The sequence below is a fragment of the Pipistrellus hanaki genome (genome assembly GCF_964339955.1).
Source record: "Pipistrellus hanaki genome assembly, chromosome: 2".
Classification (NCBI taxonomy): domain Eukaryota; kingdom Metazoa; phylum Chordata; class Mammalia; order Chiroptera; family Vespertilionidae; genus Pipistrellus; species Pipistrellus hanaki.
In genome coordinates, this window is record NC_140504.1 from 180726829 (window position 1) to 180754069 (window position 27241).

Consider the following 27241-nt stretch of genomic DNA (forward strand, 5'->3'; position numbering starts at 1 on the left):
TTCCACTGTGGGCACAGCCATCTTGTCATGGCATAACAGTCAACTTGCATATTCCCTCTTTATTAGATAGGAAGATGGTGTTTGCTTATTAAGAAAACAAAATAACAAAAGAAATGTTGGAATCACCAGACCAGTTGAGAATCACCACTTAATCTAGCCTTGCCTGCTTTTCGCACATGAAGTAACTAGAGCATCAGCTGCTGGAAGTGGCATTCAGACTCTCCATAAGGAGAGGCAAATCGAAAACCCCACCTCGGAGATGATGCGGTGTTAGAACTGGGGAAGGAGGTCAGGAAAAGCCCTGGGGGTTAGTGTCTCCTTAAGATGGCTGTCCTGGAACCACGTGACCGGCGGCGAAGCCCCGCCCCCGCCGCCGGCCCCGCCCAGCGCCCGGCAGGGGGGTTGTGAGGTGTCCCCGCACGGCGCCTGCGCAGTGGGCCGGCGCGAGGGGCGGAGGCTTTATAACCACTTCGCTGAAGCTGCTGGGTTTCTATCTCGGGGAGGGCGGCGGCGGAGGGGAGCTGAGGCGGGAGCTGTGGCGGCGCTGGGCGCCGCTCGCCCCTCGGCCTCCGGGGGCCATGGGCTCTGAGAAGGACTCCGAGTCGCCGCGCTCCACATCCCTACACGCGGCCGCGCCGGACCCCAAGTGCCGCAGCGGCGGCCGGCGCCGGCGCCTCCCCTTCCACAGCGTCTTCTCCGCCTCGGCCCGGGGCCGCCGCGCCCGAGCCAAGCCGCAGGCCGAGCCGCCGCCGCCGGCCGCGCCGCCGCCGCCGCCCACCCCGGCGCCCGTCCCGGCCCCGGACGCGGCCCCAGCCCCGCTGCCCGAGGCGCTGCCCGCGGATCCGGTCGCCGAGACCCAGGAGGAAGCCGAGGCGGTAGCGGCGGCGGCGGCGGCGGCGGCGGGGCCCGGGCTCGACGATGAGGAGGCGGCGGAGGGCGGCGGCCCGGGCCCGGAGGAGGTGGAGTGCCCGCTGTGCCTGGTGCGGCTGCCGCCCGAGCGGGCCCCGCGCCTGCTCAGCTGCCCGCACCGCTCGTGCCGGGACTGCCTCCGCCACTACCTGCGCCTGGAGATCAGCGAGAGCCGCGTGCCCATCAGCTGCCCCGAGTGCAGCGAGCGGCTCAACCCGCACGACATCCGCCAGCTGCTCGCCGACCCGCCGCTCATGCACAAGTACGAGGAGTTCATGCTGCGCCGCTACCTGGCGGCCGACCCCGACTGCCGCTGGTGCCCCGCGCCGGACTGCGGGTGAGCGCGGGGGCGTGGCGCGGCGGCGGGCTGTGTGTGTCCGTCCGTCCATGTGTCCGTCCCAGTGCGGAGGGACAGCTGGGGGGTGACCCACGGGAGAGGGAGGTTTAGCCGGTAGCCATCCCTAAGCCCCAGTGAGTGCGGTGGCGGCACCCAGCACCCCACCCCTGGCCGAGAGCTTGGGCTGGAGGCTGAGCGGTGGGTGAGGGAGGGAGCTATCCATCAGGTCAGGAGGCAGGGCGGGGGTTTTTTGTCGGGTAAAGGCCCCTCTGTCCAGAGGGGAGGGGCGCTCCTTCATGAGGGGCTCTATGGCAGAAGATAGAATGAGAAGAGCATCCTGAGGGGGCAGCACTCCGGAGGGGTGTGTCCACCGGGCCGGAGGCAGATCAGCCCTGCCGCAGAAGGTGTGTTCTTCTGAGCACCCCTCTGCCTGCCGAAAGTTGGGGCGGAGGTGATGGGGAAGGACAGCTCCCGGGGAGGGTCCGGGGCACCCTGAGCATTGTGTGTCCTCTGTGCCGAGCTGTTGGGGGGGCGCCTGGGGGTTCCACGCCGGTGCCTCAGGCAGGGTGAGGAGTGGACCCTTTGTCCAGGAAGCCATGGGGCACTCAGAAGAAGGCTGTGGAGAGGTTGATAGGGGAGGAGGAAATGTGTCTCCTAGCCCCTCCGATCTCGAGTTCTTGACAGTCTTTTTAATGCACCATGTATGTTGAATTGTTAAGGTCAGTGAGAAAATATGCCTCAACTGCAGAGACATAATACCAACAGATTTACTATAGTGGAGACCCTCCTCCCCTCTTGTGTAAAAAAAAAATATATATATATGATTGTGTCAGTACATCCATGAATGGCTGCATGCAGCAAAGGGGCTCCTGTGGTTGGGAGTCAGGCGTGCCATCACCTGTTCTCTGACCTTGGGAAGATCCTTTTATTCTCGTGTGTCATGTTTGGGGACTGAAGGATGCTAAGGACTCCTTGCCGTGGGTAAATGGAATGCCAGTAAAAAGCTTCCTGATCTTTGCTTCCAGGGAGTTGAGAAGGACTTTTCATTGTAGCCTGTATGTCAAGGCTGTTTTAAGATTTCCGTGCTGCTGCTGTTTGTCTCCTTCAGAAGAAGCCGGCACAGACTGTTCAGGGGAGTAAAAAAAAAAGTTAGCTGCTTGTATTTATCTACCAGACTTTGTTTAGAGAGGGGTGTGTTATTTAACCTCACCGAGACGGGGTTTCTAAATTACTCTGAAGTTGTTGTCAATTCCTGTGTTTAGGTAAATCACTTTCACTTTCAGTTAAGTATCAGAAAGGACTATGTAGGCTCTTAGAAGTTTTTGCTGGTGATCCGACTGGCCTTAAGAGGTTAAATGTTATGGTATTCACATATTACAGAGACTATTGATCTATTTTCTGAACCAAAGGAATTTAAATGAACACTGTTCACTTTGGAATAGTATATTCACTCCTTTTTTTTGAGATGTGAATTTCCTTGAATTTTAACTAAGAAATGTGGCACCTCTGATTATCTTTCTGGAAAAGCTTCTTTTTGTTTATTATTCCTCTGAAGTCCAACTCTTGACTTTGTTCACATCAATAAAAAGGGACAGGAATTAATTTACAATCTTGACGACAACTCCAAACCATTCCTGATTTTGAAGTTATTAAAATATTAGGCCATTTTCTCTCTTAGCCAAGTGTCGCATCAGTTGTCATCAGAATTTATTTTTTAATTAGTTAAAAGAATTTTTATGTATAATATTTTTTAATGTATTGTCTGTGTGTTTAAAGAAGGTGAAGTCTGGGGAAAGAAAGCAAGCTGGCAACATATGCCAGGCATACATAATTTAATTTGATCCCTGCAACATGATAAGGTAAATTTGATCTAGTTTTATAGGTGAGGGAACCGAAGTTTAAATAAAGTGAGTGACTTGTTCAGAGGCATGTAACTAGTGTAAACACTGGTCTTAACTCTAACCAAGTTTAATACTTTCCTCGCTATCTGTTTTAAAAAGCATGGTTTGTCAGCATTATTTGGGATGTTAATGTTTGGGTCATTTCAACAAGTGTGCTCTAAGGACAACATTGAGAGAGCCAAGGATGCTAGAATCGATTTTCTTTCCTGATTCCTGTTGTTAACAGGTCTTACCTACTTTATTTTTCTTACCTGAAATAAGCCTGATCCTTTCCTGACTTTAGAGGCTTAATGCTTGCACAGTGTTTTGAGATCTTCAGTTGAAGGTGGTAAATAAACAGGGAGTAACTTTAAAATTCTGTTTCTTCCCAAACAGGTGTCTGGGTTCCCTGGGTAGGTGGCCAATGGTTTTGCTTCTTTTTAATGCTGGGAGAAAATTAGCTTGTTTTGTTTTAGTCAAGCTGGTCTACTCTTCTGGGTATGGTAAAAATCGTGGATGAACACTAGGACATAGCCCTAAGGCCCCATCTCTTCTCATACCCAAATTTATCAAGTTCGCAAGGTGTGTTTGGCAGGATGAGGAGAGTATGTAAGTGATCCTACAGAGTTCTTTGATTATATACAATATATATATATATATATATATATATATATATATATATATATATATATTATTGATTTTTTTACAGAAGAAGGGAGAGGGATAGAAAGAAACATCGATGAGAGAGAAACATCGATCAGCCACCTCTTGCACACCCCCTACCGGGGATGCGCCCGCAACCAAGATACATGTCCTTGACTGGAATCGAACCCGGGACCCTTGAGTCCGCAGGCCGATGCTCTATCCACTGAGCCAAACCGGTTTTGGCTGATCCTACAGAGTTCTGATCAATAGTTTCACTGTGGTTACTCATGATAACGAGAACACTATATATTAAAAGATTTCATGATTTGTTTGCAAAATATTTATAGAACAGAGCAAATAGATTTGAGTTTTTCTTTACCCATATTTGAAACAATTTTATTTTAGTTGTAAATAAGGGAACTAATTTTAATGGGGAAACATTCACATTGTTATTTATTTATTTTCTGGCCTTGCAATCCCTTTTATTCAGGTTTGGGATCCACCTGTAGCCCTTAGGCAGGCAAATTCCAATAACAGGCAAACTATCTTTATATATATATAATAAATCTTTGTTCAGATTATTGCAGGTGTTCCTCTCTTTTTCCCCCCATAGCTCTCCTCCACCTGATTCCCCACCCCACCCCACGCCCTTACCCCTGCCATTGTCTTCATTCATAGGTGTAAGATTTTTGTCCAGTCTCTTCCCGCACCCCTCAGACCCCTTTCCCCTGAGAATTGTCAGTCTACTCCCTTTCTATGTCCCTGATTCTATTATATTCGCCAGTCCATTCTGTTTTTCAGATTTTTTATTCACTTGATTTTTAGATTCACTTGTTGGTAGGTATATATTTGATGTCTTTTTGTTATTCATAGTTTTTACCTTTACCTTTTTCTTCTTCTTCTTCCTCTTCTTAAAGAATACCCTTCAGCATTTCATGTAATACTGGTTTGGTGGTGATGTACTCCTTTAGCTTTTACTTGTCTGTGAAGCTCTTTATCTGACCTTCAATTCTGAATGATAGCTTTGTTGGGTAGAGTAATCTTGGTTGTAGGTTCTTGCTGTTCATCACTTTGAATATTTCTTGCCATTCCCTTCTGGCCTGCATAGTTTCTGTTGAGAAATCAGCTGACAGTTGTATGGGTACTCCCTTGTCGGTAACTAACTGCCTTTCTCTTGCTGCTTTCAAGATTCTCTCTTTTTCTTTTGCCCTTGGCATTTTAATTATGATGTGTCTTTGTGTGGTCCTCTTTGGATATTCCTCTTGTTTGGGGTTCTGTGTGCTTCCTGGACTTGTAAGTCTATTTCTTTCACCAGGTAGGGAAAGTTTTCTGTCATTATTTCTTTCAATAGGCCTTCAATATCCTGCTCTCTCTCTTCTTCTGGCATCCCAAAAATCCGGATGTTGGTACGCTTAAAAAGCTGCCCCAGAGGCTCCTTACACTATCCTCACACTTTTGGATTCTTCTTTCTTTCTGCCTCTCTGGTTGAGTATTTTTTGTTTCCTTATATTCCAAATCTTTGGTTTGACTCTTGGGGTATGTTGATCTACAATTGAGTTTCTGTATATTCTTTATTTCAGACAGTGTATGCTTCATTTATGACTGGTCCTTTTCCTTTTTTTTTTTTTTTTTTTTTTTTTTGGTATGCTCATTAAGGTCTTTGAATGTCTCTTCAAGTTTCTCAGTGGTTTTTAGAAGATTCTTGAGTAACCTTATAAACATGATTCTGAACTCTGTGTCGTCCAGTAGTTTACTTTCCTCCATCTCTCCCATTCATGACATGCTTCTGTGTCTCCGCATTTTGGTTGCCTCCCTGTGTTGATGGAGTGGCTTTGTGTGGTAGGTGACCTATAGGGGCCAGTAGCTCAGCTTCCTCAATCACCTGAGATGGTTGCTCTTGGTACACCCCTTTGTGGGCTGAGTGCAAAGTCTTGGTGTAGTTAAGCCTTGATTGCTGTTGGTACACTGGGAGGAATTGACCTCCAGGCCAACTGGCTGTGAGGACCCGCTGTGTCTATAATGGAAGAACTGCTGCGCTGGAGACACACTTATGGTGCAGGCCTGGTTTCAGTGGGGCTTTGGTGCTTTGGTGCTCACTGAGTCCGCCTTCCGAATGTGTCACTTATGGATGTGAAGACTTGAAATCTGGTGTCTCACACTGATCATTAGATACACTGGCTTCTGGATCTCCAATGAGATGCAGTTCAGCTACTGTCCTAGGCCATCCTGCAGGAGCTACAGCGAGAGCCACAGTCCTCTCTTCCCTGCTTGGAGCTTAGAGGCTTTGGAGCTGTCTGCACCAGGTTGCAAGTTTGCTAGGTTAAACTGCAATAGAGAAAGCCATTCATATGCAAAAGCTGCTGCTTGGAGCTTGAGTGTGTTTGTGCGGGGCAGGGTCTCAGGGCATCACTAGGCCAGTCAGCCGTCTCTGCCTCTCTGACAGCGTCCCCACATCTTGCACCCAGCACAGCAATTATTCTTGAGTGCAGCTCTGCATGCAAACCACCCTCACTTTCCAACCCGATGGCAGACAGTCCAGCTTCTTTCCAGAAACTGGATTTCAGAGAGATTGGGAGCTTGTCTCTCTTCGGGTTGAAGAAAGCAACACCCTCCACCAGCCTGGACCTGCCACCAGCCCGTACCTCAGCTTTTCAGCGCTTGTGCCCCGAGTGCTCCTTCCTCTTTCAGGCTAGGTGTGGAGCTTCCACTCAGCCAGCTTCCCCGTGGTTCTGGGTGATAGACGTTCGGTCTTGTAGTTGGACTTTTGAAATTGTTGTGCACGGCAGCAGTTTAGGTGTGTTTACCTACGCCGCCATCTTGGATCTCCCACATTGTTATTTAATATCATTAAGTACAATACTACCAAGTATAATCTTTAAAACATACTTTTAAATGAAAATTTGTATAGTTCTTTATAATTTTCAGAAATTATTCAGAAATAAGTAATTTTATTTTTTAATTTTTATTTATTTTGTTTTGTTTTATTCTTTTTTAATCCTCACCCTAAGATTTGTTTTTTATTATTGATTTTTAGAGAGAGTGCAAGGGAGAGGGAAAGACAGAAACATCAGTGTGAGAGAGATACATTGATTGGTTGTCCTCCACACACCCGACCGCCTGGGTTATTGAGCCTGCAACTGAGGTGCATGCTCTTGACTGGAATCTAACCCACAATCCTTCAGTCCACAGGCCAGCACTCTATCCACTGAGCCAAACCAGAAATAATTTCATTTTATTTTCATGCAGGTACATGGTAGTAAACTCATTTTATAAGGGAGAAACCAGTGCAGAGAAGCTTGTATGGGACCCAGTGTCTCATAGCTAATAAGTGGTGCAGTTGATCTTGTTACCGCTTCTAGCCTCTCATTTCAGATTCCCCCTGTACAGGGCTCCCTCCCACCTGACTGCAGCAGGTAGGATCAGCTATTGGCCTTCCTAGACAGCTAGACTGGACCATCCCATAAACAGGAAGCACCTGTTTGTCTCTAGCATGTTTATGAGGAAAGACCAAGCTCCCTGAGCAAGGCAGATTTCTCAGCCAGTGAAGAGGAGTTTTCCTCTCTGAAGCCTTCTGGACCTCTTCTCTTAATTACTCCATACCTTCTGTATCACAACTCTTCACTTCATCTCCCTTACCCACCACCTACATCATCCTTCTCATCCCAATACATCTTTCTCATATTTGCCAAGGTACTCATTCCATAGTGCTTAAAACTGCTCATGTCTGACCTCTATAAGATGACTTATATCTTTAACTAGAGGCCAAATGCACAAAATTTGTGCAAGGGGCTTGGCCCTCACAGCCCTGCTGCCTTGTGGCCCAGCCCACTGGTCATTCCGGAAGGTCGTTCCGCCATTCAGTCTAAGTAGCATAATAGCTCTTTATTATACAGGATAACTCATTATTTATATGGTCTATCCTTATAAATTAAGCCCCTTTACAGGCTTATACCCATCTTTTTTATCTTATTTTCTACTTTTCACATATATCAATATTTCCCAAGAAACGTTATAGACATTACTGGAAAGAGAAGTGTTTTGTTATCAGATAAGCTTGGGAAATACCGGATTGAACAAAAGAAAGCAAATTTATTTCTGAGCTTTCTGAGCTTCTTAGTTCCTTTAAGCATGCTAATATACACTGTAAATTTTGTTAATACTAATAATGCAGTGTAAGTCTTCAATCTGGTATAATTGTGCCAAACGTAATTACCAGGAAATGCTTTTGTTTTTCTATGGCATCTTTAAGGCGAAAGTAAAACTCTCCCTGACTATTTGCGGTTTGGTAAATTCCTTTAATGGTTATTCTGTTCTGCCTTCTGTTAGTGTCCTTATTTAACAGTGAATCTTGATCTCTGAGGAGATAGGGAGCTCCTCTAGACTAGGTTGTCTATATTCCAACTTTTCTCTCAATTAGCTCCCCGAACAATAGAATGAATAGTTGAATTTTGAGAAAAAAGATAAGGCATACAAATAGCATGGTTTTTGGAGGAGAAACAGATAACTGGAGGGTGGCTGAGAAGAGGACAGACAGCTGATCATTCAACAGACACTTTGGAGAATTATATAGTGTTTGAACCTTAGGTGAGTACTAGATATTACAAAAAGGACTTCAAAAGTAGTCCTCTTACAGGGAGTTTGACCTGATAGAAGAGATAGATGATTGATTGATAGATAGATAGATAGATAGATAGATGATAGATCGATAATTGTAACAAATACGAATCCTCTTATTGGATACATGAAAGGTTTTGCATGATGGTGTCAGTAAAGACTTCACAGCCCAAATCGGTTTTGCCTGCAGACTGAAGGATCCCAGGTTCAATTCTGGTGAAGGACACATGCCCGGGTTGGTTGTGGGCTTGATCCCCAGTAAGGGGGTGTGCAGGAGGCAGCCAATCAATGATTCTCTCTCATCATTGATGTTTCTGTCGCTCTCTTCCCTCTCCCTTCCTCTCTGAAATCAATAAAAATATATTCCAAAAAAATTATATTTTAAAAAATCAATGGGAAAAATATCCTCAGGTGAGGATTTAAGTAATATTTGATCTGGGCCTTGAAAAATATCAAGCAAACAAAGAAGTGGGCAGAGAAAAAAACATCTTAAATTAGAATGTTATGAGCAAATTTATGGAGGTATAAAAATACAAGACTAAGCCTTAAGTCTGGTTTGGTTAGTTTCTGAATTCGCAATATAGGAGCATGATCTGGGGAAATGACTAGAGCGCAATCTGAAAAGGTAGACTGGATTCCAACTGATGGGCCAGACTTAAGCCATGCAAAGATCTTTAGGTTTGAAGGATTTTAAGCAAAAGAGTAACATGATAGATAACCTTTAGAACTGGAATTTGGATTGGAGTGGGGAATAAGGAGACCAGATAGTAAGTAGTTCCTTGTGGTTGTCTGGCCAAGAAATGACATGGGTTTGAATTAAGCCAGGAAAAAGAAGATAGCAAAGGTACTGTTTGTTGTGACAACTTGATCCCTATCTCCCACCCTTAATTTGTAAATGAAGTTACATGGCCTGGAGCTTGGGAGTACAGGAACACATTTCTTTATTTTTAAAGTTTATCTTTATTGTTGAAAGTATTACAGATGTCCTCCCTTTTTTCCCCCCACTGACCCTATCACCCCTAGTCCTTCAACCACACTATTGTTTGTGTCCATGGGTTATGCATATATGCATATAAGTTCTTTGGTTAATCTCTCTCCCACACACACACCTTCCCTCTGAGATTCATCAGTCTGGGAACACTTTTAACTACCAGGGTCTGTTGGAATATAATCAAATTCATACTAATGAGATGTTCCCCTCCAGGGCTGAAGTTAGGTAATGGTGTAGTCTAGCCTGTCACACATTATGATGTTTCCAAAGACTTGGGAAATTAATAAAATTAGTAAAAATGCTATGTATGAACTTAAGGGGGAAAAGGTTTATACCTGTATTCTTAGCAACGTGTAATTTCCTGCATCTTCTATTTAGCTTCTAAGTAAGCAAACCTGAATGCTTGATTAAGCTGAGAGCAGGTCAGGGGAGAGGTTCCAGTGTGAGACCTGGGAGAAAAGCGACAAGTTGGTCAAGGCAGATTTGGCCTCTCAAGGATAAGCGTTTTTTCAACTACCTGGAGATTGCCCTATTTAGAACTCAGAAGTTTACCCCGAAAGTGATTTTATACAAAATTTTAGGATTGAGCGATAATACCTGACATATACTCTAAGCCAAATAGGTACATGGATAAGTTTAAAAGATTGCTTTAGGGCAGAGTAAATGGCCCAGGAGAAGAGCTAGAATGCCCTGGGGAAAAGTAAAAATACTAAGCAGGAAAAGGTCTCTATCATTCATTCAACATAGGTATTTTAAACATAAATCAGAGTGCTAGACCCTGGAGATTAAAAATGGGTGATACTTTTCCTTGAGTGTAGTCTGATTGGGGAAGTATGCAGATGGTTACGATATAATGTGATAAATATTATGAAGTAATTGTGTTTCTCTAGGGGCCTCTCATGGTACACTCATGCCAGAGTAAATTGCAGCCTCCAACCATTGCCCAGCCTCCTGAACTGTGAGCTGTGAGCACTGAAGGCATTGTACAGTGTATGTGTGTGTGTGGGGGGGGGGGGGGGGGGGAGAAGGGGAGTGTAATTGTGCACAGGCATGAAGTAGGTAACCAGCTGCCTGGAGATTTAGATTTTACAGAGATGATGACATATGAGCTGGTTTTTACATGGATATGTATTTTCCAGGGCAAGTAAGAAAGAGTTATTTCTAGACAGAAAGAATAGAGTGTACAAAGGCAAGGAAGTTAACAACAACAGAAGTGCTATGATTTTATGCCATTCCTATCAGGGCAAGATCTCAAATGCAGTTTCAGAACATGTTTAGTAACACTTGAAGGTGACAAGCACCTATACCTCCATTTTGGGGATAGAAGCTAATGTTTGTAGATTTTGATTAGCACAGTGTCAAACAGCATGAGTCAGGAGCAAGGAGCCCAGACCAGGTGCCCCAAAACAGGAATGCCAAATCTCATGCCCTGAGTAACTCTGTGTTATGGTAATAGATGGTGTTGGGTTCATGAGTATTTGGGCTTATTTTACTTCCTTAGAACCAAATTCTGCACCTAAAATTGATATTGTAAGTCCTATCAAATGTTCTTATATTTCAAGAAGAGGTTGGGAAATCTGTGAATAAATATTTACTCCCACCATGTGAGGTAGGAATGGATTATGAAATACTCAAGGCTTCCTGACTGGTAGTCTAATTTGTATCATCAGAAGTTGGCTTAATATTTTTCTGAGATCATTCAGTACCTTTTCCATTTAACACACAATAGCAAGCAAGTCACTTTCTTCAGTAAAAACATGGTTTATCTTTAGTAGTTAATTTTGCAGTTAGATTTGCTCAGAACTCCTACAGGATATGAATCATTTGCATTCAGACGTTGACTTTGCTCTTTCTGAGAAGGGTTTTAATAGAGCATATATATAGATGATATCTTGTTATTGATAGTTTCAGTGTCATCCTCAAATCAACTTCAGAATCTATGATAAACCTGAGAACTTGTGTTTCTCTTATCTAGTGTACATTCAAATAAACAAATAAACCATAGGATAAATTCAAGAAAACATGATTAGCCTTTTGTGTAAATGTTTGAGGTTTTTGGTTATTGCGGGAGAGCATGGAATAAGGGACAACAAAACCCAAATGGTAATACCTAATCATGCAGTCATTGACCTGTCAAAAAATTGTGTAAAATTTAACAACTGCTGTTTTTCCTTTGTTTCTGTAAATTACTTTAATTTTTTTAAATAAGTGTCTACTTGTTAGTGTAATCTGAGCATTTAGTTGACATATTTAGAATTAGAAAGGCTAACAGTTGTAAATATATTGGATTGTTTATGGGAGAGTAATTTTGGGTAAATCAACATGAGTTATAAGAAACAGTTTGATGGTGGTGCTGATACATTCTGAATTGCCCATCTTTATTGAGAATGTGGGTCAGAAGAGAGGGGAGGAGATATGACCTTATTTGTGCATTAATTAATGACATAATGAGTGATATTCTTGGATTCTAGAGCCTGTCAAGAAAGCAGATATTTCAAAGTAAATATTTGAGGAGGAGAGGTGAGAGAGAGAGAGAGAAAATGAGAGGGAGAAAAGATATAGAAAGATAACATGAGTCCATCTGTAGCTATTATCTCAGGCTGTGGTCAGACCAGCTTCACTTTGGAACTTAAAAATGAAAACATATACTTGCTTTAGTTTTTGCTATAGCTTTTTATTTTACAAGTGTTCTGTCCCCGTGTAAACAAATTCTAATCTCTTTAAATATAGCAAACCATCGGAAGGAAATCGTTTTGTATCTTGTTATTTACGAAACTTGCTGAGACAAACTGTTCCTAAAGCAGCTTAAACTATTACTTGGTATATGCTAGAAATTCAGGTGAAATAGGACCCCCCCCCCCCTTTTTTCCCCCAGGAAATAAATGATTTGTGTTTTTAGAATTTCAAGAAGAAATTGACTTTCTCACACAGCATATGTTTCACAGTTTGTTAGGCACAATTGTGCATGTGTGTTCTTTTCTTTACATCACATGTGGTGGTGGAGTGCCAGCGTTACTCCACTGAACTGATGAATGTCTGTCTGTCTTGGTTAGATCATTCTTACTATCTCTTCCTATTCCCTTACCCAGTTATGCTGTGATTGCCTATGGCTGTGCCAGCTGCCCAAAGCTGACCTGTGGGAGGGAAGGCTGCCAGACTGAGTTCTGCTACCACTGCAAGCAAATATGGCATCCAAATCAGACATGCGATATGGCCCGGCAGCAGAGGGCACAGACTTTTCGAGTACGGACCAAGCACACTTCCGGTCTCAGTTACGGACAAGAATCGGGACCAGGTATAAATTGACATTTTCTCATTTGTCTATTTTATACTTCATAATGTGAGCCCAAAGCTGGGAGAAATTACATTACTGTGTAACGAAGTATTTCCTGGGATCAGAGATCAGAAAATATTTGGCAATACTTTCAATATTATAATTGATACGTAACTTCCCTCTCTGGCCATAATTGGGTAAAATCAGAATACAATAAAATTGAATTCTCTGGTTTCCGCCTTCTTAGTAATATGTCCAGGTTGGAGAGCAATTTGACTAGAAGCTTTTTGAAAACTTTAATTGTGAGCGAAGAAACATTTAATTAGTGTTTTAATCTGTAGTGTTTTCCTACTAGCTTTAAGTGCATCACACTTTTAGAAGTAGGGTACAGATCCAAAGACAGGAAATATTAGTATGGATTAATGATTAACCTTAAAATTAGGAATGTCACACATTCAGTTCCAACCTTTACAAGTCAGAGAAAACATTTTAAAATGTCAGTGGGTTTATTGCCTTTTATAAATGTACTTACTTCACTGACGTCATTTGGGAGAGGCTAGGAGGAAAGATTTTACCATTCACTTTTTCCTGGCACAGCATCAGCTCCTCAAATTGTCATTTTATAGGATAGTTCCTAGCTTGCTGTGAAGATTGCCAGGTGTATGCTACATAGCATACCGCATTGTTTTTAGGTTTTTAATTTGAAAGAATCTTGGGAAGGGACTGTGGGTTGCGGTAAGAGCAAATCACAATGAAACTTGCTGAGTCCAAGAAATGAATTTCCTGAACTAAAGTTTTTCAAAACTTAAAGGCCAATTCCAGTCTGCAGACTCTTCTTCCTGCTTGACTCTACTTTTAATTGTGCCAGCCTTTTGGCTGATGAAATTCCATTTTTCTTAAAACCATCTTTCTCTAGGGAAGTCTCCTTGCTGAGATTATGGCTCGAGTGGTGTGTAAGATGCTAGTTTTTGAGATAGGCAGCTTGATACAAGATAGGATCCGTTTAGAGAAATTTCCTAAGGCCTAGACATAGGCAGCCTTCCAGTGAAGTGGGTTGCACAATTTGGAATTCTCAGTCAAGAGTTCCTCACTGCCTCCTTTTTTATGTTTACTCCTATGAGTATACATAAAGTCTAACAAGGTTTAACTGGAGTTGTTTTTCTGCTTATTCCTCACTCCCCCCTCCCGCCCCTTAGCAGATGACATCAAGCCATGCCCACGATGTAGTGCTTACATTATCAAGATGAATGATGGGAGCTGTAATCATATGACCTGTGCAGTATGTGGCTGTGAATTCTGTTGGCTTTGTATGAAAGAGATCTCAGACTTGCATTACCTCAGGTGAGTTGAAAAATGTGTCCATTGCTTTTATAGTCTTATTGACTGAGGGAAAAGGATGTCAAAAAGATATCCTATATAATAAAGAGGTCATATACAAATTGACCATCACTCCAACACACAAGATGGGCACCACAAGATGGGCAGCAGGGTCGAAACTGGTGTGGCTCAGTGGATAGAGCATCGACCTATGGACTGAAAGGTCCCAGGTTCGATTCCGGTCAAGGGCATGTACCTTGGTTGTGGGCATATCCCCAGTAGAGGGTGTGCAAGAGGCAGCTGATCGATGATTCTCTCTCATCGATGTTTCTAACTCTCTATCCCTCTCTCTTTCTCTCTGTATAAATAAATAAATAAATAAATAAATAAATAAATAAATAAATAAATAAAATATATTAAAAAAAAGATGGGCAGCAGGGCAGGGCAGTTGTAGGTGATGAGGCCTGCAGGGGAGGGCAGTTAGGGGTGAGCAGGCTGGCGAGGAAGGGATGTTAGGGGTCACCGGATCAGCAGGGGAGGACAGTTGGGGTCGGCCAGGCCTGCAGGGGAGCAGTTAGGCATTGATTAGGCTGGCAGGGGAGTGGTTAGGGCAGGGGTCTTCAAACTACGGCCCGCGGGCCACATGCAGCCCCCAGGGGAGTCTGATCCTGCCCGCCAGGTTTTTTGGGCAGTGAGCGCAGCCAAGGTGTTACAGTAGGGATTAGTAGTTCATATAGTCCGGCCCTCCAGCTCTCTGAGGGACCGTGATCTGGCCCCCACTTTAAAAAGTTTGAAGACCCCTGGGTTAGGGGGTGATCAGGCTGGCAGGCAGAAGCAGTTAGGGGCAATCAGGCAGTCAGGCAGGCGAGTGGCTGGCAGCCAGCAGTCCTGAATTGTGAGAGGGAGGGACACCCCCCTCTCCCTTGTGTATGAATTTCGTGCATCAGGCCTCTAGTATTGATATATATATATATAGTTGGCTGTCATGTCATTACCGCATAAGGAAACTAATAAAGTTCCTCTGAATCGCCCCTCCAATCATGTTTTTTTTCCAGCTCAGCAAACTTCCATGGACTGTTTCCATTACCTTCAAGATAGAGTTTAATTTTCCTAGCTTGGCTTTTAAGGCTTTCCAAGTTTGTCCCCAATCTACTTTTCTGCTTTTTCTATTTTGTTTTCATACATGCTGTATTCCAGATACACAATCTAGGCTTGTGTTCCCTGTGTCTTTCTGTGCTACCTTACCTTTCCATACTTGTTAACAAAGTTCTTTACCTTGCCTGAAATGCTTTCTGATCACCTCTCCCAGCAACCCTATTTTTAAAAAATGTTTGTTTGTTTATTTATTTTAGAGAGAGGAGAAGGAAGAGGGGGGAGAGAGAAACATCAATTAGTTGCTTCCTGCATGCACCCCAATCAGGGATCAAACCCGCAACCTGGGCACGTGTCCTGATTAGGAATCAAACCCACAATTTGTTGTTGTGCAGGAAGATGCTCAACCAACTGAGCCACACCGGCCAGGGCACCAGCAACCCTATTTTATCTCAACCTGTTCAGTTGTGACTCACTCTTCAAGGGCCACTTAAATGGTATTTCATCCGTGATGCCTTCCCCGGCCTTTTCTGCCTCATTTTTCATTGATTGTCCTTAAATGTTTCTTTCTGAATATCATCATTACTTTTACTTCATGTACATATCTAATTTTGCTAAACTATATTAATTCTTAAGGCTAGAATTAGACTTAAGAATTTCTAGTTCATTGCATGTATAAGTTTTCAAAGAATTTATTGAGTGAATATTAAAATATTGTCCTGAAGGAGTTAATATTTTAAAATTTAATACTTGTGTGGATGAAACACTTTAATTTCTAGTTTAGCAAACATTTGAGTACTTATAGTCTACCAATTAATAGAGATATAAGGGTGGATAAGATATAATCCCTACTTTCAAAATTGTTTATCCCATCTGGTAGAGAAGACAGGACAAAAGAAGAAAGTAAAAATGGCTGAACTTGCCCTAGCCAGTTTGGCTCAGTGGATAGAGCGTCAGCCTTCGGATTGAAGGGTCCCAGTTTCAATTCCAGTCAGGACACATAACCTCAGTTGCAGGAGGCAACCAATCAATATGTTTCTCTCACATCAATATTTATTTCTTTGTGTCCTTCCATCTCCCACTCTCTCTAAAAATCAATGGAAAAATAACCTCAGTGAAATTTAAAAAAAAAAAATGGTTGGACTCAAAAGGGGTGAGTGTAAAAGTGGCCAAACTCAGAGTATGAAACTGACAAAAAGGCTGTGACAATGTATTTTTATGTCCATTCCTAGAAATATGGTTGGCAATATCTGTTGGCTATAGTAGAACATATGCCAAGAAAACTTTGCAAATTAGTGTTCAGTAGCAGCGAGGCACAATGCAGTTTGAATGAGGTATCAAGTGTGTAGGTTAGGCAAGATCCCAAGTAGTATCAGTCAAGAAAGCTGGGTCAGTATTGGTGGGTTAGGGAGGATAGAATTCAGAAAAGAAAAGAGATCTCAAGTCTGGAGGTCTGCCTTTACAAAAAATAATAAAGTGCCCAGAGCTGCAATAGTCTGGCCTTGTCCTTTGTTCCCTCATGTAATATATTCATTTCCTGTAACTTCTTATAACTGTTAACCACTCCTATTGAAAAGAAGGTTCTTGCTCTTATCAAGACATCTGGTGACAACAGCTGCATTTATTGGTAATATTGACATTCATTTCAATGCTTCCTCTGCAGCCCCTCTGGCTGCACATTCTGGGGCAAGAAGCCATGGAGCCGTAAGAAGAAAATTCTGTGGCAGCTGGGCACGTTGATTGGTGCTCCGGTGGGGATTTCTCTCATTGCTGGCATTGCCATTCCTGCCATGGTCATCGGCATTCCTGTTTATGTTGGCAGGAAGGTAAGACATTGAGTTCTGTGCGTGTTCCATTTTCAGGTTTGTTGGTAAAGGTTTGAAGGAAATGGGGGAAGGGGGAACTATATTTCAGAGCTGCCTGAAAACCAGCTGGTTCTTGGATAAAAATAAACTTAATTTCGTAAATGGATTTTCATAAACCCCCAAGAGATCTGAAAGTTCTTATTAACATCCTGGGCCTGGTTTGTCTCAGTCTGTGACTTAAAGGTGAAATTCTTACTTCGTCCTCCTGAGTTATTTTGTCTCTTCTTGGTTTAACTTGCTCTATATTTATATCATCCTCGTCTTATTAGGTTAAAAGTGAAAAAGATGCTTCTTTGGGGTGGAGGATATTTTTAATATACACAACTTATATGGGGGATATTCACAAGTTCTTTTACTTCCTTGGCAAAAAGATTGATGTCCTAACCTGTGACCTGGATTTTTTTCTTGTTCTTAGATTCATAGCAGGTATGAGGGAAGGAAAACCTCCAAACATAAGAGGAATTTGGCTATCACAGGAGGAGTGACTCTGTCGGTCATTGCATCCCCAGTTATTGCTGCAGTTAGTGTTGGTAAGAAGCTGGCCAGGACCATTACTCCTCTTCCCTCTCCCCTCTCCTCTCTTCTTCCCCATCAGCTTTCTGACTATAGCATGTAACCAACGGGCCAGATGTTTCACCCTGAAGGCCCCTGTATTTTATACCAATCCCACCGTGGGAGTTAATTCTGTTAGGTACCATTATTATGATTATCAACCACACTATCAGAGTTAGGAAATCTTTCCGAGAAGGTTGAATTAAAGAATATTATTTTAAGGCCTAGTTTTTCACTTTCAGTTTCTTTTTTTTTCCCTCCACTCACAATGGAACCCACAAAACAAATTACTTTTATTTTGATTTGCTTAATGCCTCACACTATTTTGGGGAAGCATGAGGGTTTGTTTCAGAATAACAGTCATGTAACTAACATTTATTGAGGCTTGCCATGTGCCAGAAGCAGTTCTGAGTGTTTTATATGAATTAACTCATTTAGTCCTTCCAGCAGCATAATTGTAACAGAAAGGGGCAGCCGTTTTCCCAAGGCCACTTAACTGAGACAGAAGTGGAGGCACTCTGACTTCTGAGCCTATACTCTTTTTTTCTTTTTTCTTTTTTGAGCCTGTACTCTAAACAACTCAGCCTTCGTGCCTCACCTAGCAGTAAGATTTTGGAATTAACACTGCTGGTGATCCTAACGCCAAGAGTCACTTGTTCAGTATTTGGTTATTGATTTGTTTTTGGATTAGCACTTTAGCAGGGGGAAAGTTAAAGCAACATACACTTATTGTGCTGGGCACTGTACATACATCCCCTTTTTATCGTTGACAGCCCTGGGAAAGTAAGTTGTAGCCAAGATTTTAATCTAAGCCTCTCTGATTCTGGCCAGTTGTCCTTCTGTTAGGACCAGTCTGCCTCTTTGGACAGCCATCTTCTTTCTGCCTTTCCTTGGCCCTTTCTAAAGTGGTTTGTCTGTGCTCAGGCTGGGAAGGAGAATTTAGGACAGTTGCAACCTGATGGCCTGCTGACATGTTTCCTTATCTTCCTCCAGGTATTGGTGTCCCCATTATGCTGGCTTACGTCTATGGGGTTGTGCCCATTTCTCTCTGTCGTGGAGGTGGTTGTGGAGTTAGCACGGCGAATGGAAAGGGAGTGAAAATTGAGTTTGATGAAGATGATGGCCCAATCACAGGTAAAAGGAGGATTTTCATTCCCTTTGGAACTTATGGAACACAAGATAAAAATCAGTAAAATTCAGCACATTTACAGAGAGATTGCTATTGGATTACTTCAGATAAAGAGCTTTGTAGGGGGTAAAGTATTTTTAGCTTTTCATTTCTTTGTTCCAGAGTTATTAGGTTAATTCCTCTGGTACTTGCTTCTGTGTGGCAGGTACAAACTTGTAGGATTCCAAGTACCCTGGTAATAGTAGTGATTATAAAAAAGTCTTAAATCTTCACAGTACTTTATAATTTTCAGGGGAACTTACACAGTTATTATCTCACTTGGTTTCTTACAACTTTCTAAGAAGAAAGGGTGGGGGCTGTTATTCCCCATTTAATGGGAACTCCTTTAAGCTTGTGTCTCAACATCTATTAAATGGGTTTAAGAGCTTCTTCAGAGCTGGGATCAGAGCAAGTCTTCTGACTTCTACTTTAATGTTTCCACTTTATCACGGAGTTCCTCACAGGTTTTTCAAGCTTCCTACTAGAATCAGCACATAACCTAAAATGTATTATGAAATCTTCATGTTTGATTAGCTGGCATCTATGGACTTGGAATCAGAATTTTTGTTTTGTGTGACTAGCCATGATGTGGACAAGTTATTTAGTTCTAAGCTTTTGTTCCCCTAAAATTGGGGCTATTAGTGCCTAGTTATTGGAGAGATTATATACAGACAAGAGGCCCAGTGCATGAATTTGTGCACAGGTGGGGTCCAGCAGCCCACGCTGATTGGGGGTGGGGCCGGCTGTGGGGAGGGGCCTCTGTGGTTGGCAGCTGGCCCTACCTCCTGATAGAACTCCTGGTGGAACTCCCAGTTGAGGGGACAATTTGCGTATTAGCCTTTTATTATATAGGATATGTAGTAAAAGCCCTGGTGTTTGGTGGCTGCACATAGTAGCTGCTCATTAACTGAATAGATAAGTATTTTTCTATGTGAATATTTTCTAGCCTGAAGAGTCATTGCAGACTGTTGATGCTGTGCTATCTTGAATTGCGATCTTGGTTTCCATTCCCAGTGGCAGATGCCTGGCGAGCCCTTAAGAACCCCAGCATTGGAGAAAGTAGCATTGAAGGTCTGACCAGTGTCTTGAGCACCAGTGGCAGCCCTACAGATGGACTCAGTGTTATGCAGGGCCCGTACAGCGAGACGGCCAGCTTTGCAGCACTCTCCGGGGGAACTCTGAGTGGTGGCATCCTTTCCACTGGCAAGGGAAAATACAGCAGGTAAGCAATAGGTAATTTCTGACAGCCAGTTGGAATTACAACACAGCATTACCTGTATGAGCCATTTTCCTATGCCAGGCATGTCCTGTGAATCATCTGATTTTGATTTAATCATCAGTGGGGTTTTTTGTTTGTTTGTTTGTTTGGTGTTTTTTTTTACAATTAGAAAACAGACTCAGAAAGGTTAAGTGACTTATAAAAAGTTCAGTGTTCTTTCCACTTATTCCATGTAAAGAATAATAGTTAGATCCTCCCTCTACTATATTAGGCTGCCTGCTTCATAAAGGGAAAGCATGCATTTTTTTGTAGAATTTCCAAGACTTTGTTCTTCATTAGACTGAACAGTATTGTCACTGGCCTTCAGTTGAGCAGCATTTATGCTGTATCTTGTTGGCTTATTGGTCCTGTCCTCTTTGTTACCTTCCTATTCCCATTTGGTAGATAAAGAGAATTCTGTGAACTTGTGTTGAGAATATGTAAAACTTTATGACTAAAAAAAGTGGCGACTTGCTTGGTTATTTCACCAGTCAGACTAATGAAAGCATATTTAGAGGAACTTAACAGCTGTTACTTGAGAAGCAATTAGTTGAGTGCACTGGAGACAGAGGCCTAGGGAGGCCTAGAAGGGGGTGGGGCGAGGCAAAATAAGTTAGGGAGGCAGGGGAGATGGTTACCTTCAGATATCTGAAGGGCATTGAGCTGGAAAAAAAGAATTAAACTTCCGACTCATGCCAAGAGGTAGATTAAGATGACATGGCTAGAGGAAAACCGACTTTGTTTCAGTATAGAGAATATAGGGAACATCTCTATAAGAGTCCAAAGAAGGAATAGATTACCTTAGTAAATACTTAGCTACCTAGCCTTGAAAGTGTTTAAAGCCAGACCAGATGACATTTTGGCTATTAGGAGTTAAGCAATAGATGGCAGATGGACTGGATCCCACACCTGAGAGCTTGTCAGTCACCTGGGAGCCTGTAAAAATAGATTTCAGGGCCCTATCCCAGTATTAGTAAATTAGAGTCTCCTGGAGTGGGAATTAGGGGTCTGTATTTTGAAAAGGCCTGGGAGGGGTGGGAGTGGGGGGGGGGCGGTAGGGGAGAAGGTTGCCTTCTATCATAGTCCTTGCACGAATGAGCCCCTGAGAACCACCTAGATAGATGGTCTTTGTGAGAGGCCTCTTCCGGCAGAGCTCAGGCTTTTCCATCACACGGCTCATTTGCCTGGGCTGTGGGGTGTTGAAGGGCATCTGAAGCCGGAGCAGCACAAGGAAGGTGCAGGCGGCAGGCTAAAGGTTGTATGAATGTGCAGATGTAGGCTGCTGCTGACCATTCTGCGTCTCATGACTCTGGCTGTCTCTTTGTTAGGGGATCCCGCCCCCACATTCTGGAGAATTCACTGCTGTGCTTTCTTAAAACCAATACCCCTATAAATAAGCAGACAGACATAATTGGAGACTGACTTGCTGAAACTGCAGCTTAGCCAGTCCAGCTGTTCCAGTTCTGTGAAAGCTTTCTATAGGAAGTGAATGAGTCAGTTGGGTTTGAGTGAAACCCATTATGAGGAAATACTTAAGAGTACAGCAGGATGGTATTGGAGCCAAGAAAGGAAATAGGTATGCGTTCTTAGCCATGAGACACCATTGGCAAGGTTTGCTGCTCTTGTAGGAGATTGGCTCTTCTATGTCCTTCAGTTTCATAGCGTGGGGGGTAATTTGCTAAATGTTTGAGTTCCTACTATGTGTAACACATGGAGGGTAAAGTGAATGAGATGCAGTCTTTCCTTTTTGGAGCTCTCAGATGACTGGGAGAGAGATGTGTAAATTGATTAATAAATAGGTAGGTAGGAGCACTTAGCAGGAAGTGACTGGAAAAGTGAGGGAAGATGGTACTTTCTTTGTTAAGGACTGAGTATGAGTTTGTCATCTTGAGAAAGGAACTTTTCAGAGTGAAAAGTCATGGAGGTATAAAGTGTGTGTAGGGGCCCAGCCAGTGTGGCTTAGTGGTTGAATGTTGACCTATGAACCAGGAGGTTAGGGTTCGATTCCCAGTCAGGGCACATGCCAAGATTGCGGGCTCAGTCACCAGTGTGTGGTGTGCAGAAGACAGCCAAACAATGATTCTCTCTTATCATTGATATTTCTATCAGTCTCTCCCTCTCTCTTCTCTGAATTAAAATTTTAAATGTATATAGGTGTGTAAGGAAAATAAATCCCGAGTGATTATGACTTGAGACCTGTGATGAGAGAGGAGTCAGAGAGAGCTTGGACACAGATCAGGAAGACCTTAAATTCCTGTTGAGGACTTGCTCGAGTGATCAGACCTGTGTCCACATTGGCACTGATCTGGAAGTACTTTAGTGTGGACTTAGGGCTACTGCAGAGGGTGCCCACTTTCAGTTATCTAGGAGATATTGAAGGCCTGAAGTTAAGCAGTAGCAGTGGGGACAGAAAGGAGGGGACGACTTCAATAGATATTTGAGAGAAGAAATGTGTGGGCATCTATCTTGAGCTGTTTGACAGTTGGAGGAGATCAGATCAATTCAGTTTGCAAGAGAATAATGGAAGAGCTGGGTGCCAGGAAGCAGATTGTCTTGGAATACCCAGGTCTCATATTAACGTGAACGTCCCCTCTTTACACAGGTTAGAAGTCCAAGCCGATGTCCAAAAGGAAATTTTCCCCAAAGACACAGCCAGTCTTGGTGCAATTAGTGACAACGCAAGTACTCGTGCTATGGCCGGTTCCATAATCAGTTCCTACAACCCACAGGACAGGTATGTGACCAGGCAGATGCCCAAGAGAGATTGCATTTTGGGGTTAGGTGCTAGGCCTTTAGGAGCTCAATGCCTTATGTTAGAGCTGAGTGCACCATCTAGTGGGAGGTATAGCGTGTGTACCTGGTGACTTCATTGAGCAAGTTCTTGGCAGCTCTTGATTGATTCTTTTTGTTAGCACTTAATTTTTAGAGGTTTTTTTTCCTTTCTTTTTCCCACCCTTCTCTTAGCTTTTGCAACAGTATTAACTATTCAGGTGGAACTTTAAGAGTTAGTTTGCTGTTCGTTGATGTTTGTAGTCTATGGCTTCTGCTCTCATGTTGCCCTTGGCTTGCTGTGGCTTCTGTAGCCTATTTCTCTATTTTTGAGAAGCTAGTGTATCTGGTATGGTATGGTTGCAGCACTCCCTTCTGGGGACTTTCTGGCTTCTTCTAATTGTGGCGCAGTAGTAAAAAGCTATGCTTCTTCTTTCACTTTCATATTTGAGTAAGATAGTGTGAAGCTCTGACATTTAGTTAAATTTTAGAAGTACTTTTTTCATTTAAAAAAATTGGCAGATCCCTGGCAGGTGTATGGCTCGGTTGGTTGGAGCATTGTCCCATGCGCTGGAAGGCCATGGGTTCAATTTCCAGTCAGGGCACATACCTACGTTGTGGTCTGATCACTGGTTGGGGTGTGTACAGGAGGCAACCAATCAGTATATCTCTCTCAAGTTGATGTTTCTCTCTCCTCTCTCTCCATTCCTCACTCCTCTCTAAAATCAATAAGAAAAAAGAAAACTGGATGATGACAAAAAAATTTTTTAAAGGAATTGGCAGAGGTGTATGTGTGTGTGTGTTTTAAATCAACAAAAAGGATCTAATTGTTGTTCATCTTGAGTGTTAGGTTAAATTTTTGTTTTCGCTAAAAGTGAGCTCTGGTCTATTTACCTATGTTTTTGGCCTTCCTAATCTTGAACCCATAAACTGCTTTTACCACCAGGTATATCATGACCCATGCATGACTCAGCATAGCGGGTTTTGTTTTTACAGAGAATGCAACAATATGGAAATACAAGTGGACATTGAAGCCAAACCAACCCACTATCCACTGGTGAGTGGAAGCAGCACAGAGGACTCGCTCCATGTTCACGCTCAGATGGCAGAGAATGAGGAAGAAAGTGGTGCTGGCAGCAGTGGCAGCAATGAAGAGGATCTCCCCTGCAAACACCAAAGCTGTGAACAGAAAGACTGCCTGGCCAGCAAACCTTGGGACATCAGCCTGGCCCAGCCCGAGAGCATCCGCAGTGACCTGGAGAGCTCAGATACGCAGTCAGATGATGTGCCAGATCTCACTTCAGATGAGTGCGGCTCTCCTCGCTCCCACACTGCAGCCTGCCCCTCGACTCCCAGAGCCCAAGGTGCGCCGAGCCCAAGTGCCCATAGGAACCTCTCTGCCCCGGCGGAGGGGAAGACTGTGCTGAAGCCAGAAGGTGCAGAAGCCAGAGTATGAAGTGGAAGGAAAGCTCCTGTTCCGAGAAGCACACTTGTTGTAACTGCATCTTTTGGAATTTTTTGGGGGGGGTGGGGATGGAGATTTATGTATTTTATTTCAAGGATTCTCTGGTCACAGGTTTTACCCAGGGAAATTCTGAGAAATTTACAGTTTCTTACAGATAAAACATGGGAAATTTTGCCCTTAGTCCCACAGCCCACCCTCCCCCTTTTTTAAGTTTTAATTTATTGGTTAAACTAATGGTGGCAATCCGTGAGGTGTGTCAAAGAGTGTACAGATGTATGTGTGTATATTGTATGTATGCTAACATTACTGAAGGACACGTTTTAATAAAGATTTCTGTTGTAATTCAGCTCATCTCGTTCCTTGGCTTGGGTAGTCCTACAGAGCCAAGGGTTTGAAACAGACCACTACTTCTTTAACAGTCTCTAGATCTGACTGTTTCTAATCTCAGGAAAAAGGGATTGTATTCTAAGCAGACTGCAGTGGAGGCGTCTATAACTAGGGATTCCAAGCCAACCAGGCTTCTTTTGGACTGTGTGGTCAGACGGAAGCATTAGCTGAGTCAGCCAAATAGAGAAGCTGTAGATTAAAATGAACCTCGTTTGCCCTCTAGAGGCAGCTGTGCAGTTTTCCTGTTAAAATTTTATTTACCCTTTTCTGTATTGTAGTCACTACTAGAAATGTGTTTCCAGAATGAGGGCAGGATGGAATGGCAATTCAGTGGCTCTTTAGAGCGATCGCAGTGAATATTGTAGGATTATAAATTGGGAAACAGTATTCTTATTGAAGGAAGTAATGTACTGATTCTGCATAATCTAATCACTAAGCAATAACCTGGGTGTGTGTTCAACTGTCGGGCACACATTCCTTGTTCCAAAAGCTTTCTCGAGTTTTATAAAGTTAGTTTAAAAGGGGCTAAGGAATCTGACTAAAATTTGTCGTGAAAGGACAGAGAAGAAATGCCATCAAAATTTCAACATACTTCATTTTATCTGATCTTATAAATTTGTCAGAATTGAGCTAAATTGGTACTACTTCAGATTTTGGTGCTGTCTAGAATAATGGTCTAAGAAATGAACACTCATGCACAAGTATAGCAGAGGAAGTTAAAGATTCATGAGATGTGACGTAAGATTCCAAATTTGGCAGTAACTTACTTTGTGATTGTGTGAGATGACGGAGATTTCTTGCCCTCAATTTTTCCAGCTCAGACAGTATTTAAGAAACTTCCAGTGCCAAACTCCTCTAGCACCTTAGCCCTGGGCCCAGAGGAAGAATTGCAGATATCCTTTCTCTGAGGACCAGATAGCTTTCTGTTTCCTTTCACAGATGCACCTGCTCTTTGTCTTCCTGGCCTGTGCTTTTCTACAATGAGGATGATGAGTCTGGACAACAGCCAACCTGGAAGATTCTTTTCTCTTGGGCATTGCAGCCAGACTTAACACATTTCTCTGCACCTGGAACTGGAAATGCTGTCCGTGGACTTTGGGGCTTTGGAAAAAGGCACCCTACAGGACGTCCATGTGTGTGAAAAAGGAAGCCTGTTGGGGGGGGAAAAGGCAAGACAATCTGAAATGCAAATTATTAACTCTCCACTTGCAATTCTCTTGAAGACTCAGGAGAGCAATTAACTTGGATAAAAATCAAGGAAGTCTGTTGGAGGGGCAAGAGTTTGCAGCCAAACCTGTAATCTTACCTGGGTCCCACTTCTTATTGCTGTGAGACTTTTGCAACTTACTCTGAGTCTGTTTTCACTTCGCGGAAATGGCGATAATGATTTTAATTATGGGGTTGTAAAGATTAAGACTGAAAATGCTTTTGGTAAGAGCCCACGCTTTTTCCTCCTGCAGGAATAAGAAATAAGGAAAGGGAGATTATGAGTGTCTTCTAAGACAAGCCCAAAGCTCTAGACCAGAGGTCACGGAAAACTAAATTTATTCTAATCCTTTGCAATACTCATGTTGTGTCTTCTAGGCATTAGCAGATGAAAGACCTTTCACCACCACTGGGAGACCAGGAGTTGTTGGTCCAGTTATTTATTTTTAATGACTTGAGGGAGGGAGAGAGACAAACATTGGCTTGTTGTTGCCCTGACCAGGGACCAAACCCACAACTTTGGCATACCAGGATGATGCCCTAACCAACTGAGCTACCCAACCGGGACCTAAAAGTGGGTCAGTTTAATAGGGGTGTCGAACTCAATCAGAGAAGGGGCCAAAATCTAAAATCCAGCCTAAATCTCGGGCCGAATGGTTTACTGAACAGTCATAAACTGACAATGTCATAAACTGACAGCGGAGTGCAGTGATGACAGCGCGGTGCAGGCCACATTGCAAGGCCTGGCGGGCTGGATTTGGCCCGCGGGCCTTGTGTTTGACACATGTGGTTTAGAACATAGGGAATGTTTTAAGTAGAGCTTTCATTCATACCTACTATGTTTCAGGTATACTGTGCATTAATGAGGAAAACAAAAGTCTGTCCCCGTGGAACTAACATCAGAGTGGGAAAGGTGATCAGGTACATACTCTGGATGAGGGTAAGTGCACTGAAGAAAACAGAGCAGGGAAGGTGGAGAGAGTTGCAGGTGGTGGTACTATCCATCTAATTATTTCGAAGATAATATAGGCCTCTTCAACAAGGTAACATTTTTATCAGAGTCCTGAGTGGAGTGAGAATCATGTGATACCAAGCATGAAGAATAAAGTACAAAGGCCCTTTGGTAGCGCATCCTTAGTCTGCTTACACACACACACACACACACACACACACACACACACAGCATACAGGCCTGTATGGCTGGAACAAAGTGGACCAAGGAGGAGAGTAGTAGACTAGGTTGAAGAGGTGTCTGGGAACAAGATGTGTAGATTAGCAAAACAACTCTGAAGACAAGGAGATGGTAGGTTCCTCTCAGGCCCGGAAGAGATAATCTTTGAAGCCAGACAGATGGGCTCTTGTGGTCAAATTTCAAAGGGGCTAACGCTGAAAGGGCATATCTGGTCACAAGTCCTACTTTGGCCAATGGAAAGAGACTGGATTTGGGAAATGGATACTTATTTATTCCAACCTCTTTCTAATGTACTTTTTGGGACCTAAATGGTCTCTGTG

At 43.2% G+C, this 27241-nt stretch overlaps 1 protein-coding gene across 7 annotated transcripts; it reads left to right on the forward strand.

The window, feature by feature from the left end:
- The first annotated feature begins 468 nt into the window (after window positions 1-468).
- Window positions 469-25684, forward strand: RNF19B (ring finger protein 19B). 7 transcript variants are annotated; one of them, XM_084873070.1, is made up of 10 exons: window positions 469-1246; window positions 12466-12671; window positions 13847-13991; window positions 16723-16885; window positions 17340-17454; window positions 18470-18610; window positions 19659-19866; window positions 22505-22636; window positions 23668-24166; window positions 25463-25684. In XM_084873070.1, the coding sequence occupies exons 1-9, from the start codon at window positions 579-581 to the stop codon at window positions 24125-24127; spliced, it is 2238 nt and encodes a 745-aa protein (XP_084729196.1). In that variant the 5' UTR covers window positions 469-578; the 3' UTR covers window positions 24128-24166; window positions 25463-25684. The 7 variants fall into 7 exon arrangements, with proteins under 7 accessions (XP_084729196.1, XP_084729197.1, XP_084729199.1 ...); XM_084873071.1 differs by having other exon boundaries at window positions 13850-13991; XM_084873073.1 differs by lacking the exon at window positions 22505-22636.
- The last annotated feature ends 1557 nt before the right edge of the window (window positions 25685-27241 follow it).

Bases quoted from the DNA above. Each gene is read 5' to 3' on its own strand.
- RNF19B (XM_084873070.1), top strand. From the start codon at position 579: ATGGGCTCTGAGAAGGACTCCGAGTCGCCGCGCTCCACATCCCTACAC. The intron at 12,672-13,846 runs GTATAAATTGAC...CCCGCCCCTTAG, and splicing joins CGGACAAGAATCGGGACCAG to CAGATGACATCAAGCCATGC. The intron at 18,611-19,658 runs GTAAAAGGAGGA...TTCCATTCCCAG, and splicing joins AGATGATGGCCCAATCACAG to TGGCAGATGCCTGGCGAGCC.